The sequence below is a fragment of the Pseudochaenichthys georgianus genome, chromosome 4, assembly GCF_902827115.2.
Source record: "Pseudochaenichthys georgianus chromosome 4, fPseGeo1.2, whole genome shotgun sequence".
NCBI lineage: Eukaryota > Metazoa > Chordata > Actinopteri > Perciformes > Channichthyidae > Pseudochaenichthys > Pseudochaenichthys georgianus.
The window spans coordinates 24,661,887-24,675,691 of record NC_047506.1 but is presented as its reverse complement, the minus strand read 5'-3'; the positions used below and the strand labels follow the sequence as shown (position 1 = coordinate 24,675,691).

The 13,805-nt window shown below is 41.2% G+C and overlaps 1 protein-coding gene across 3 annotated transcripts; it reads right to left on the bottom strand.

The window, feature by feature from the left end:
• Positions 1-737: 737 nt before the first annotated feature.
• On the bottom strand, positions 738-8,948 carry LOC117445874 (histone-binding protein N1/N2-like). Of its 3 annotated transcripts, XM_034081788.1 has the most exons (15): positions 8,777-8,948; positions 8,337-8,387; positions 8,129-8,242; positions 6,019-6,099; positions 4,931-5,037; positions 4,261-4,590; positions 3,990-4,027; positions 3,841-3,911; positions 3,593-3,666; positions 3,066-3,254; positions 2,702-2,865; positions 2,461-2,556; positions 2,282-2,356; positions 1,643-1,774; positions 738-944 (listed from the first exon to the last, which is right to left on the bottom strand). In XM_034081788.1, exons 1-15 carry the CDS (start codon positions 8,812-8,814, stop codon positions 906-908), a joined length of 1,599 nt encoding a protein of 532 aa, XP_033937679.1. In that variant the 5' UTR covers positions 8,815-8,948; the 3' UTR covers positions 738-905. The 3 variants fall into 3 exon arrangements, with proteins under 3 accessions (XP_033937679.1, XP_033937680.1, XP_033937681.1); XM_034081789.1 differs by lacking the exon at positions 1,643-1,774; XM_034081790.1 differs by lacking the exon at positions 4,261-4,590.
• Between the last annotated feature and the right edge of the window lie 4,857 nt (positions 8,949-13,805).

Sequence of the window (13,805 nt, the reverse complement as noted above, 5' to 3'; positions counted from 1 at the left end):
CAGGTCCTCAGTTCAACACCAGTAGTAAGTAGTTGCTTACTAAACAGCAGATTAGCTGTTATGACTTGTTTTATCTAGGAAGAAATCTAAGTGGGGTTTGCTGAAGTGTTCGGTAGAGTAAAGCAAGGAAGTAAATGATAAACCAGATAGTATGTGTGTTTCTGTAAAATTGAGGGGGGAACCTGGAGCTGTGTGTACATCTGGTTACAAGACGGAGATGTTAGACTCGGCCAAACATAATCACTAAATGTTTAGTTGTGGTAGGATATGAACATAAGGGAACAAACTAGTGACCATCATTGCACTGGAGTATTTATTATTGAAACACCGGGGGCTCAACAGAACAAAAACAATTCTTAAATGTCATGCAGTTTGTTTACCTTGCGTCTTGTCACCAGCTTCTTCACATCCTGCGTTTGTCCACATAGAAGCAACACTGCCAGTTTCAGTTACACAGCCCTCAGGAGTGGAGTATCTGCCCCCTTAAGTCCTGCACCAACCACCAAGACCCTCCACCAAGAGACCAGTCAGGGTTGAACACTAACACATCAGGACACAACACATGATCATTTGTGAAGGTTTATACGAGGGCTCTGATCTTCATCTGCTAAAGACATGTACTTTCCTTTTGTTGGAATTAAAATCAAGTTGAGCAAGATTACAGGTGCAGCAGCAAACTGTTGAAGCATTATGATAAAAGTTCCAGTAAAGCTAAAAATAAAAAGCCAACAACAAAATTGCATATGCAAATTCTTTATTCATTTAATTTTTTACTACAAGTATACAAAACTGGACAGACAAATCTATGAAAATGGATCTTATTTACAGAAACAAAAGTGTTGAAGGTTGAGGGGCTGGACAGGCATGCTGTGCTGGTTTCAGAGATCAGGAAAGTAACGAGGATGTCACGCTGAAGACCCCGCAGCGGCCGACGAGCTGGCAGGCTACAGGACACAAGAACACATTAAGTTATTATCACAAAGGCAAGGCTGAGCGAGCCGCCTGCTCATCTCAAGAAAAGTTGCAGACTGCTGGTGTGTCTGCAGTTTTACCAAGCTTGTAAAAAGACTTCAGACAGACTTCATTTGTTTCAGTAAAAAGACAGTTCCACAGATATGTGAACTTAGAGTAATGAAAATAGGAAGGTTTGAAGCTTGTCCAACAGCTAAAGACAACCACAGTAACAGCCAATGCTGCATGTCCACTTACAAATGCCCTGTGGAAGAACACCATTGTATTTGGCTTCCATTAGAGTAAAAAAACCATCTTCACTTATTTTGCAGAAAGACAGACAACCAGCAAGGGTCAAAGACAAACATTTTCCCCAATGCAATGGTGTCATCATGTATGACAACCCATATGAGTCAAGTCATCAAATTACCAAGGACTCCTCCCAACTTCCTTGTGGGCTTTTATGTAGTTTTAATAAGCCTTCCATAGAAGCAGACAGCAACATGCCAGCTTTTTCAGATTACTTCATAGTAAGAGGGGGACTGGAACTCCACCAGAAACTATATGAAAGTAGTTATTTTCTGTTCGTGGAGCCATCTCTCATCAAAGCAGGGTAGCAGCGTCACAGCACAAACTTCAAGTTGGAGTGCCGTCTTTGAAACTCATATTAAGACATGAGCCCATCACTCGCCTCCTGTGATTTGCCCTCCTGGACTCCTTTGCCGTTGCTGGCACTAGAGTCACCGCTGCCATTAACTGTGGCTTCCTGTTTCGCTTGTTTAGCATCAGTGTCCTTTACTGGGCTCTCCTCCTCTGGTTTCCTCTGTGATGAAACAAAAAACCGGTGAGAAGGAGGGGAAGAGAAGACTGGCAGCTACTGTGAAGAGGGAAGCCAAATATGGATATGTCAAGGTCAAACACTGTCTCATGCACACACACTAAAATCAAAAGCTTTGTTGACAGCATTAAGCCGTACCGCAACCACATGCCGAAACTACATGAACCAACAGACGTCACCGTTCACACAAAAACCAGAACACAGGCTAAAGATTGACACGAGCAGAGAGCCATGACATCCCGACAACCAAAGCAGGCAAGCACGTTGACTTTTCTAAATTGAGGGCAGTACATGGCCAGTTTTAACATACAGGTTATTGTACTGCCAGTCAGATGTCAGGTTTAGAATTTTAAATGATCAAATGGTTTTGTTTCAGAAGGCAGAATGGACTGAAAAATCATGACTGGCCTTTGATATGTCAGAGGTATGAAAGTTGCAGCAATCAAGATGGAATAAAAGTAATACATTTGTGAATACTTGAGCGGAGCTTACCTTTTTCCTGACTAGATGGGAGATGTTTGAGACTGCCTTGGAAGACGAGGCGCTGCCAGACGATTTAACTGGGATCTGAAAAGGAAGAGTTGTTTAAAAATAAATGTAGGATCAGTTTTATTTCAGTCAGTAAGCGAAGCAGTTAAACTTTTTTAAATGTCCAAGTACTATGTCCTTACCTTGTTGACTGTTGCAAAAGCTGAAGCTGAAGATGATGAAGGGCCACCATTTTCACATGAGAATGCTGATGACGAGGTTGAGGTTGAGGCTCCGCCCTGAAAGAGGTCAGTCATTAAGCACTGAAAGGCTCGGTGGATTTACACACTGGTAGCTTTAAGGCTTGCAAGCCAAGATGTATAAAAATGCACTCTAAGGTTTAAGACTACTCAACTGGTATTCAGACCATTGTCATGTACTCACTAGTGTCTGCTGGATGGCCTGGGAGGCAGCGCTGCCGGTTCTCTGGCTCTCCTTGGCATCCTCCACCTTTTCCTTGATGTCGGGCAGAAGCTGCTTCAGCTCGTCCATCTCATTCTTTTCTTCAGCCGCACCACCTGCTGCGTCGATCGCCTCCTGCAACATGGCTATACACAGACAATGTATGATGAGTACAAGAAAACATAACAGGAATACTGCAGACCCACAGCTGCCATCAACTTTTAGAAGCAGTGCTGTATTTTTGTGAATAGACCATCAGTAAGCTTATTTTCACTCAACTAAAGATTACAATGATAAAGGACACGCAGCTCTGAAAAAAGCACGTCTGCAGCGAAAGACATCTTACCCAGACGGGTCTCGATGACTTTAACCGAGCTGTTGTAGTGCTGGATGGCCTGGCTGTACTGGTCCATGTAGCACAGTGTGGTGGCGACGTGGTAGTGGGTCTCAGCCAGCAGGCGGCTGTGGGGGGGCAGGTGCTTCAGCTGCAGGGCAAGACACTCCTGGAAGTCATCTAGCGCTTGGGGATAGTTTCCTGGGGAAGGGAGCACATGTGAGAATGGGGTCACATTTAGCTGGCTCTGCAGTGGTACTCGTTGCCACTCTAATGGAAAACGACATTTGCTATATGTTCATGTTACTGGTATGTGGAGTTTCTTAAGTGAATGCAATTGTTTTTAACCTGTATATAGTGGTGAAACACTATTGAACCCTAACTTGGTAACAATAATTATAGATAAAACAAAAGTTTGGTGAAGGGCAAAGCCAAAATTCAACAAGCCAAGGCAGTATTATTTAAGATGTTATTTGAGGGGAGGGAAAAGGAAGGCCAACAGTGACAAGTCCATCCTGGAAATGCTACATGAAACATACCCGATTCAGCACTGACTTCTCCGAGTTTCAGATATGTCTGGGCTGCCATCAGCTGGTCCTCTTTGCCTTCCTTTCTGTGGTGGTGAAGAAACTGAATCAACAGCAAGACCACTTTGCCACATTATATAACATCCTAAAAGTCTGACTTTGTATGAAGTGACCTGCTTGAACTCACATGTACAGTACATGTTTAGAATGTTGTGCCATTGTTTTTACTCATTCGCTGCATGCAGCAATGTTGCCCTTACTTTTTGTAGATGACTTTAGCTACTTCCAGCATTTCCCATGCCAACTGCAAATTGCCAACTTCTTCCTCTTCCTGAAAAGAAGAGGGCATACATCAAAGCAAAAATATTCCCAATCATTTAAAAAGAGAAAACAAAGAACGGGAACTTACCTGTCCATTTTGCTCTCCATCCTCATCATCATCGTCATCTGTTGAGCAAGAGGATAATTACAAAGGGCGATATGCCATTTTCCCCAAGTTGTGACTGAAGCTCAAGGCAAATACTTAAGTGTTTTCCAAAGAGTGCATTAGAACTGCTCTAGTGAGTTTCCCCGTCAACTTTTGTAACACCTTAATGTGACCCGTTTTAAATATAATGAAACACCAAGATCGCGCTCCACCCTGCCACAACAAAAGTGCTCTGCAACAGAACGTCAACTGCCCTCTGATTCCTCCTCGTCCTGTTCATCCTCTGGCTTGGATTCACCGTTATCTTCTTCCTCTGGCTTTCCATTGGTCTTCTTGTCGTTCTGCTCTCCTGAATCCTTGACACCATTGGCTGCAGTGGATCTTTCTGCCACACCATCGACAGGAGCACCTGAACCCTTTTCCTTCTCACTCACAGGGGAACTTGATCCATTCGCCACACCGGTTGCTTTTTTCACCTCAGGGGTGCCCTTTCCTTCCTCGGACTCCAATTCGATGTCACCTGGCTCAGCCTTTTCCGCCATTGCATCATAAACCTGCTTTCGTAGGTCGTCTCTTGTTTCTTCTGCACACGAATGTCATGTGAAGAATAAGTTTACATTTGATATTTACCATCTAGCTCAGTCAATTTTGACAAAGACTTGTCAGAAAGCTTTCAACTCAAGGGGGGAAAAGGAGAGATTGTTACCCCAACGCTACTTTTTTTTTTTTTTTTTAAATGTCGTTTGTCTTTACTGGCAGTTAACATTGTATTTTATTGGTTTTACTGTATTTGCATGTCAGCTCAGTCTTCACTACCAAACATGTCATTATTAAAACAAACCAATACAAGACTAAACTAAACTTCGGGAGACTTCCGATAAGGGCCCCCTTTACCTGGCAACCCTTTTTTAATAAATACTGACCATCAAGATTGTTGGCACTCTCGATATTTGAGCTGATCGGCTCATCCTCCTCCTCAGACTCTTCTGGGACTCCCTCCAGGGCATTACCAAGCACACTGTTTTCCATCCTAACCAAATCAAAAAAAGAAAAAAAGAGTGTCAAGTCCAGAAATGTCACTCAGAACCTTATTCAAGAGTTGGCCAGAGAGCAACTGGCCTTTGAACTGTCAATGCTGGAGTTATACTGAAGTCTAAAGGTTCCACCATACAAAATAAAGTACATAACATTTAACAGTGATGCAACAATAATCAAATGTATATCAATGTTCATCAACATGACTTAATATAGTATAGAGTGGCGAAGTCCCTCCCGTTCCGGTGGACCTCCATGAGCCCTTATTATGGAAAAATCATGTATTGAAGTCAATGGAGAGAGAAAGATTATCTTTTGATCCCGTTTCAATTGTGAAACGAATTACACATATGATGTTTGTAAATCTGAAAGATAATTTTGCAAGTCAAAAAAATATAAATGTGTCGTACAACTGTGAACACATTTTTTGTGTGAAGCGCTCAATGAACTACATCTCTGGTCTTGCATACGTCACCAACACCAAGCTGGCAGTCACATTTTTCCTCTTTCTTTCAGAATGAAGTGAAAAGTATTAAAATAGGTGAAAATCACTACAAGTCTGGCCATGTTGAGAACTGTACATACACAAAAGGGGAGTTAGTCGGTTCCGTAAGAGCCAGCATGCGGGACCGGCTTTACAAGGTTTCGGTGAGTAACACGAGTGTAATGTGTAAAGTTAATGTACTCGACTCTGGGATATGTAGTCTTTCTAGTTGCGTATTTTTCATAGTCTTATATTTCAACAGTTTTACAACAAACTGTGACTGTTTTGACATGGAAATTAGTTTTTAAGATTGCCAAAACATCATATGTGTAATTCATGGCACAATTCAAACGGGATTGAAAGATAAGTTCTCTCTCTCCATTGACTTAAATACATACTTTTTCAGAAATAAGGTCCCATGGGGCGGAAGTAGATGGGCGTGACTTCGCCACTCTATGGAGTTTTAGAAGGAAGGCCATGCAAAGGTCATACCTGGCAAGCTCCAGAAGGGACTTCCCACACAAGAAGAAGGCCTCGCCACACTCCTCTGCAGTGTCCCCATACTTTGCAGCCCTGGCAGATAAACAGAAGTGTTAGGTGGAGTATGTTTGATGGTAGAGGTGGTGATCAAGGTACAGCTGGTTGTTATGTAATACAAATATTTGTATTACATAATATGTATGGCCTCGCAGGCCGAGGCAGATCATTGGTTTTTCTTTTAGCAGCGCCACGGCTTCCACAGATGAAATATTTGTATATATATATTCATTGTCAAAGCATTTAATATATTCATTGCCATCGGGATGTTAAGAGCATTCCATGGAATATAACAAAAAGTGTTTCTGAACTGAATGACCTACCCTTAATATATGTAGATCACCAGAAAAGAAAAATAGTAAGAGGGAATACTACTAGGGCTGCACGATTAATCGAAAAAAGATCGTGATCTCGATTCAGACACCTATGCGATCTCATTTCTAAATTACGGCGATCCTATGACGTCAAGCTGATTGTTTTACATTTTTTAATTATTTTGCTTCTGAATAATACCAACTTGCAATGTCAATCATACTTAAACGATGTAAAGCAAATATACTCTATACATTTAACATTAAAGTACCATGATCGCATGCAAATGGTAGTGTTCCGTCTGTCTCTCCTCCTCTCATGCAGTGTTAACGCTGCAGCCACTCGTGTTGCCAGTTTTTGCAGAAGGAATAAGCAACCAGCTCTATGAAAACAAGCGCAAAAGAGCATGAACACTTTAAACCTATATATGTCGGGTCTACAAGCTCACAACCGCAACAACCATTATTACTTACTACCAAGCTACTTTACAGAAAGATAAGCCCAATGTGGCTTATAATAAGTATACCTGGCAACACTCACTGACTGCAGCACGTGAGGGCAGGAGCCGGCAGTATGTTTACAGAGGCGTTAGCATTAGCACTGATTAGCAAAGAGTGACGAGAGCGACTAGTAGTACAGGAAAAACAGAAATGAGTGACACAGAAATGAGTGACGAGGAGGTCGAGGACAATGACAACAACACCGATGAAAATCCCGGTGGCAACTCTGGCGAGAGTGAGAGGGAAGTTGTGCTTGTGCCGAAAAAAGTAGATGACTGTGCTAGTAGCTAGGCAGCTAGGCTTTATTTACATTTATTCTGAAGCTGTAACTTTATGTTCCGTTCCGTTTTTATATTCAGCACTGACTGCAGTATTTAAGTTAATCCTTTTGATTCAGTGACATTACTACTCAGTGGAGTCTAGCACTTTGTTTATGTTTTTTTCAGTACAAGAACCTTTAAGTGCAGTAGTTGAACTGGGTGCTAGCCGGCTAGGCTTTTTTTTTATATTATTATTCTAAAGCTGTGACTGTTTTGTTTTTATATTCAGCACTGTGGTGAGGTATTTTGAGTAACTGAAGTGCATTCCTCCCTGTAACAAACAGGTTGGTGTTGTTGTACAGTAGTTGGGTGTCCTGTCACTGTGGACAGGTGCTACTGCAAAGTTTACATTTTGTTATTATAAAGCTGCAACAATTCTATTTTTTATGTTCAGCACTCAGGCAGCAGCAATATCTTTATGTTAGTTACTGTATGTTTTGTTACCAGAGAGACTTGAGTTTAAGTCAAGCACTTTGTTTAAAGTCACAGTAGTTGGCTGTCAAATTCATTTTAGTTACTCTATGTTTTTGCTACAAGAAACTGAGACTTGGATTTAAGTCCAGCACTTTGATGTTGATGGTGTCTGTTTAAAGCCACAATAGTTGGCTCCAGGTTCCACATTTTGAATGTAGTAATGTTTGTTCAGTATTCAGCAACTACAGACTAAAGACAACGTTATGTTTTTGTTACAAGAGAGACAAATGTTGTCTGTTTAAATTCATTGTACTCACGTGACCTCTAAGAGTAAGAGTGCAATAAATATTTTCATTGAAACGATGAGAATCATGATCTCAATTCTTATGGAGGAAAATCGTGATTCACATTTGAGCAAGAATCGTGCAGCCCTAAATACTACTACCTATTTTGTTTTTAAATACAGTTGTAAACAGTGTGCCATGTTGAATCAGTCACAATGCCTCGCAATGCACTCACAGCATGCTGCAGGCGTCCTGGAAGACACTGACAGCAGAAACAACATCTCCCATCACTAGATGCCTGTTCCCGGTGCCTATCAGCTTCTTTGCCTCCTCGGCAACGTCCACAGAGCTACCGGAGGAAACAAAAATACGTGTATCTAAAGTAGTTCAACTTTGAATAGTAATGCTTATTGATCGGCGGGGGTTTCCGTGGGGACACTCACCTGTCTGCTGCAGCTGCGGCTGAGGAGGAGGAGCACGGCTTCTCCTCCGCACTGCAATAGTCAAATAAGTTCACACTTGAGTTAAGTTAATGCAAATGCAAGCCAACTACCATTATTCTGAAGTATAACTACAGTCGACACACCTAAACATTACTGTTGACTCTTAATTTCAGCTAAGTCTTGACATGTTAGCTGAGTATTGTTGTTAGCACAGTATGCGTGTTTGCCTACTAGCCTAACACAAGGGTGAAAGTGATGCTTGTTAGCCGCACTTTATGTCACCTCTCAATACATTTAACCAGCCACTGAGTGTTAGTAAGCAACCCAAGATGTCATGCAACAACGCAAGGAAGTTAACGTTAACCGTGTTATCAAGCTAAAAGCTACCTAGCTGTGTTTTCCCAGCGTACGGTACAGTGAGGAAATGAAACGAGTCTTACCTCCCGTAGCTTGACGCGGCGGACATTTCCTCTGGCATTTTTTCAGGACGGTAGGATGCACGGTGGAGTGAAACAAACCGTACGGTGTGGTGGACGATAACAGATTTGCCTTCTCTGAGGGTCTTTGTTGGCGCGCTTAAATAGAGGAAAGACGGCTCCCTATTTCCGCTTAACTGAGAACGCGGGAGATTGGATTTAAAGGGGCCGCAGCAAGTACCAAGATGCATTCAGGACGCTTCGGGAAAACAACAGAATCGAGAGAATGTACGGAACACTTGGTGTCATTGATTGATTGATTGAAAAGTTTATTAACAGCTTGTATATTGGGTACAGTACAGTACAGCTCAAAAAATACAATTGTTAAGGGGATGCAGACCAGAGAAAGACTTTCGTCTTGTTTAAATCAGGGTCCCCCATTTCCAATTCATCATATCATTTAAGACATATAAGACATATTTGACATACAGATGGCTTATTTACAATTTACATACAGGTGGTTTTTTACATACAGATTGCTTATTTACAATTTTCATTTTAGATTTCGTTCTAATACATCCTAACCGGACATTTAAGACATACCAAGTCTCCAGATATACAGTTAGTAACATAGTCTAAAATGCGAGTATATACATAGATGGGGGGGGGGGAAGCTGTCCATTGGACGACAGGTTGAGATTTGTACCATTACAGGGGCCAGTTTTGCAATGCTCTCCCCCGAAGGTGCTCTTTAAGAGAGGGTTTGAAGGTAAGTATAGTTTTACTTTCCTTTACAGTTGTGGGAAGAGTGTTCCACCTTGATGTGGCATAATTGCGAAGAAAGAAAACATGTTAGCGGTGTACTGATTGGCACATAACAGTAATAAATAATACCAATTATATTACTAAATATGACTAAATCAGTGTGTCTAAAACTTCACCGTCAATTATTTTGAAATTAGAGTGGAGCAGAGCTATTTAATAGAAGAGTTACGACACCGGAAGTCCAAAAACGGTTATCGTCACGTGGTTCATGTAAATGGTAAATGGTAAATGGACTGTACTTATATAGCGCTTTATCCAGTCTTTAAGACCCCTCAAAGCGCTTTACATACTACGAGGGATCGTTCCCCGGAAGTTCATGGCGGGCAATGTGAATGCATTGATAACAGGAGATAGAACTACGATTTTTGGTAATTATTAGTGAATAAAGGTTTTGATTTGCAATATTTATACAACAAATCGATATGTGTATGTATTTACATCAATATGTTTTCAAAAATAAAATCGAATTTGCTAATATTAAGTGATAATATTAGGATTAGTGTGAGTTTACATGTTACTAACAGTGCCTTGGTTAAAGAGCCTGTTGCTGTTTATTTATAGCTTTGAATTCTTTCAAACCAATATTATCTTCTTAAACTTGTATGGTAGTCAGGAGGATCACTTTCTAATGTTTATTGATACATTTAGAGGGAGGGGATCTAAAGTAATGCTTTAAAATTCAGATTGGATTCATTTCTACCATTTTCTTAAATTCATGGTAGTTTCAGTAATCCCCTGGTAATTGAGGACACAAGTTATCTAAATGACTAATGTCGTCTTTATGGCTTTCAGAAAGGACAGGAGACCGACAGGATATGATGATGATGTTAAATGTGTTGCTTTAGGAACATCCATTGCAAATACATGGAATTCAATAAACATAGAAGAGCATATCATGCAGTTTGTTGGTGCCTTTTCCTCCGTGTTGTCCTGGTTTGCTGTGCTGCCTCCTAGTCGCCACCATGGTTTGCTGTGCTGCCTCCTAGTCGCCACCATGGTTTGCTGTGCTGCCTGGGGATGCTCAAATCGCTCAGAGAAAGGAGTACGAATGTACGGCTTCCCCACTGACACAGAGCGGAGGAAAAAATGGCTGGCTCAAGTCAGCAGGAGCAATTTCACGACCAACAGCAACAAAATATGTGATTTATATACAAACACTGCATTTGCACTTTTTCACAAAACGAAAACCACACCATTGGGAAAGCTTAATGTTTTGTTTAATACAAAAAAACAGGGAAAGGCTTGAAAAACACAGAGTTGAGACTCAGGGTGCAGGGTGAGGGTCTCAGTGCAGGTATTCGGGCTCCATTGAACCCCCCTCTGGTTCTTGTGCTGAGAGAGGGAGCAACAGACAGGAGAAAGGGTTAAACACACCTATATAGCACACCTATTGCCTTGGGGAGATAACGTGTTTACTTATATAAAACAGTAGTATTAAACGTACCTTGTGTTTTCACTCTCACTTAAGTCCCTCTCCCTTTGCCATCAATCCAGAATCAGCTGGGCTGCAACATTATACAGACAGGTAATAATCAACATAATCACAAGGACACAATATGGCTCTGCTAAAAACACTCACTCTTACACGCACCAAAGTTATATTTATCTAATATTTAACTCCCTCCACCCCCGCATACAATCCCGTTTAGAAGCCCCTCTTCTCTAATTCAACATGTTGGACCAAATGACATTAAGAGAACGGAATGTACAATTAAAAGGCTGTTCAACGTGTGTTGCTAACTTGCTTCGGTATGCTAGCTTAATCTGTTATCTGTAAACGTTCCCTAAATCTACTAATTTAGGGATAATCCACTGACATCCTTTAATACACATGTTCATTTGAATCAGATGTACTGATAATATCCGCAATATACATCTTTAAACTTCTTCTTACCTTTAAAAGTCCGTCACGAACGGTCTATTATGCTGCAACTCCACAGCTCTGCCAGCCTTGGCGCTAACTTCCGGGGAACGATTGAGAGGCTCCACGATCCGCCATTGCTGTAAAAAAAAGTGGTCCATTGGAGTGAACGGAGATGTCGTAACTCTTCTATTAAATGGCTCTGGAGTGGAGTAATACCTCTCGATTTGATAGACAAGCTTTTCACAAGTAGAAATCGGGGTGTCCCACAGGACACTCCGATTTGACACCTGTTTATCCCGTATACTGTACTACGAGTACGCCTCAAAATAGATCATAACAATCATTATTTAATAACAAGAATTAGAAAATACAACCTTGATTTTCCCGGTCGCCTGTGAGTAATTTAGTAATAGTAGCCTGTTTATGACATGACCCAGCTTAAGTTAAGGACTAACATAACTACGAGCTAGAGAGAATCTCGGACGGGACCGTACGGGAGCGAGCAGAGCTTCTTTTATTGCCTTTTTTTCTCCGTCACCGGTGGTGTAGCGACCAACGTGTTTTAAAAGTGAATTTAGTCTTTAAGAGAGCTTTAACAGCATGATATGATATACAAATAAAACAAGAGCAAAACAAATCTAGCCCTTGAATGTAACCGGACACCTGTTTTTATTTTACCATTAATTTAAATACTAAACCTCACCTGTAAACAATGAAAGTCCGGGGGGGACAGTGAAGGGCAGAGGACATAGCGTGTTACAATGCCGTTAACTCCACCTTATATTATGAAATACTTGTACTTGAGTAGGCAGGCCTGTTTCCACTATAATTGAGAGGAAATTATTAAATAGTTAGTATGAAGGTCGAGTTTTTCATACAAGATATAAGCTATTTATACATTTCGATTGATTGATTACATTTAAATGCATAATCTGCATGTGTACTTGTTTTTATTCAATTTTAACTTGTATTGTATGTTGTCATCAGTTTTTCTTTGAATCAATATGTAATCTTTTACAGCTTGTTTATTAAATATTTCTCAGTTTTTTTAAAATATGACTATTTTCTTATTCTCTAGATGGAACCACGCTTTTGAAAACGGGACGGTATTCTCAACTTGACAGACACTTTGGAAGCAACAAAGGTCAAGAAGTTCTATGCACAAATTGGCTCCAGTGTGAAGGGAGGGCACCGCCAAAAAGAAGACCAGCTTTCCACCCCAAGGTGATGACTGAGACCGCCATCCAGCTCCCAGAAGTGAATGTTGCAACTGTCACACAATGGTGAGTAAATAAGCATACTACATATACTGCAAGACATGTATACTTACTCTGTAATACTTACCCAATAAAATGATTTACTGTTCAAAATAATCCCAACTCTTTTTCATTACAAATATTCAATTTTGTTCATTAATATTGATTGTTTCATGTTTGCGCAGGTTCAGCAGGCGCTGCAGGTCTCAGGAACAGCAGGTCCTGAAGCAGGGTATCCCCGCTCCTGACGCTCCCATGGCAGGACCTGAGCAGCTTCTTGTGGCAAAGCAGAAAGGGACATCTCTGTTTCCTGGCAGTCTGGCAGAGCCTCACGCCTTTGTTCTGCCACCAAACACTGCTGGTGAGGCAAAGCTCCAGAAGAGATCCCAACCAGTGGCCATCTCACAGGGCCCCCCACCACCTCCATACTATGCTCTTCCCTTCCTTGCACCGACTCCACCCTTCTCAACACCATACATGATGGTACCATCTGTGCAGCTTCCTCAAGTGCCTGGACCCTCACAGGTTGTGCCTGGAAGCTCTCAGATGATGTTTCTCAACATGCCATTTCCATTAGTTACTCAGGCGCTAACATCCGGTCAGAGTAACGTGCCGTACACCACACAGCAGAACAGGGAAAGAAAAGAGGAGAGGGAGCCATCGGGATCAGGCAAAGGAAAATATGTCAAAAAGACAGACGCCATCATTTGCAAAAAGTGCAACAAAGACAGGAAGCCACCAGCCCACTTACAGTACTTTGGCAATTGGTACTGTAAAGAGTCCGAGAGCCAGTCCTATGAGGGATGGAGGGCTGTGCTGGAGCAAAGAGGGTATGGGGGAGAAAGAGAGGGGATGCACCTTAAAGGACCTCATGTTGTGAGCCGGTGCAACTTTTTCACTTTGTTATATTTTGCACTGTTTTTATTGTATAGTTTTATTTTACACTTTACTATACATATTGTAGGAATTGTTGTTGTTATTATTACTGTTGTTTTAAATATATAAATACATATAAAACAAGTATGGATGTTTCTGTTTTGAATATTTCATCATCATATTTCACTTTCATTATTGTTATATTTACTTAATACTTTGTTCTTAAGTTTTA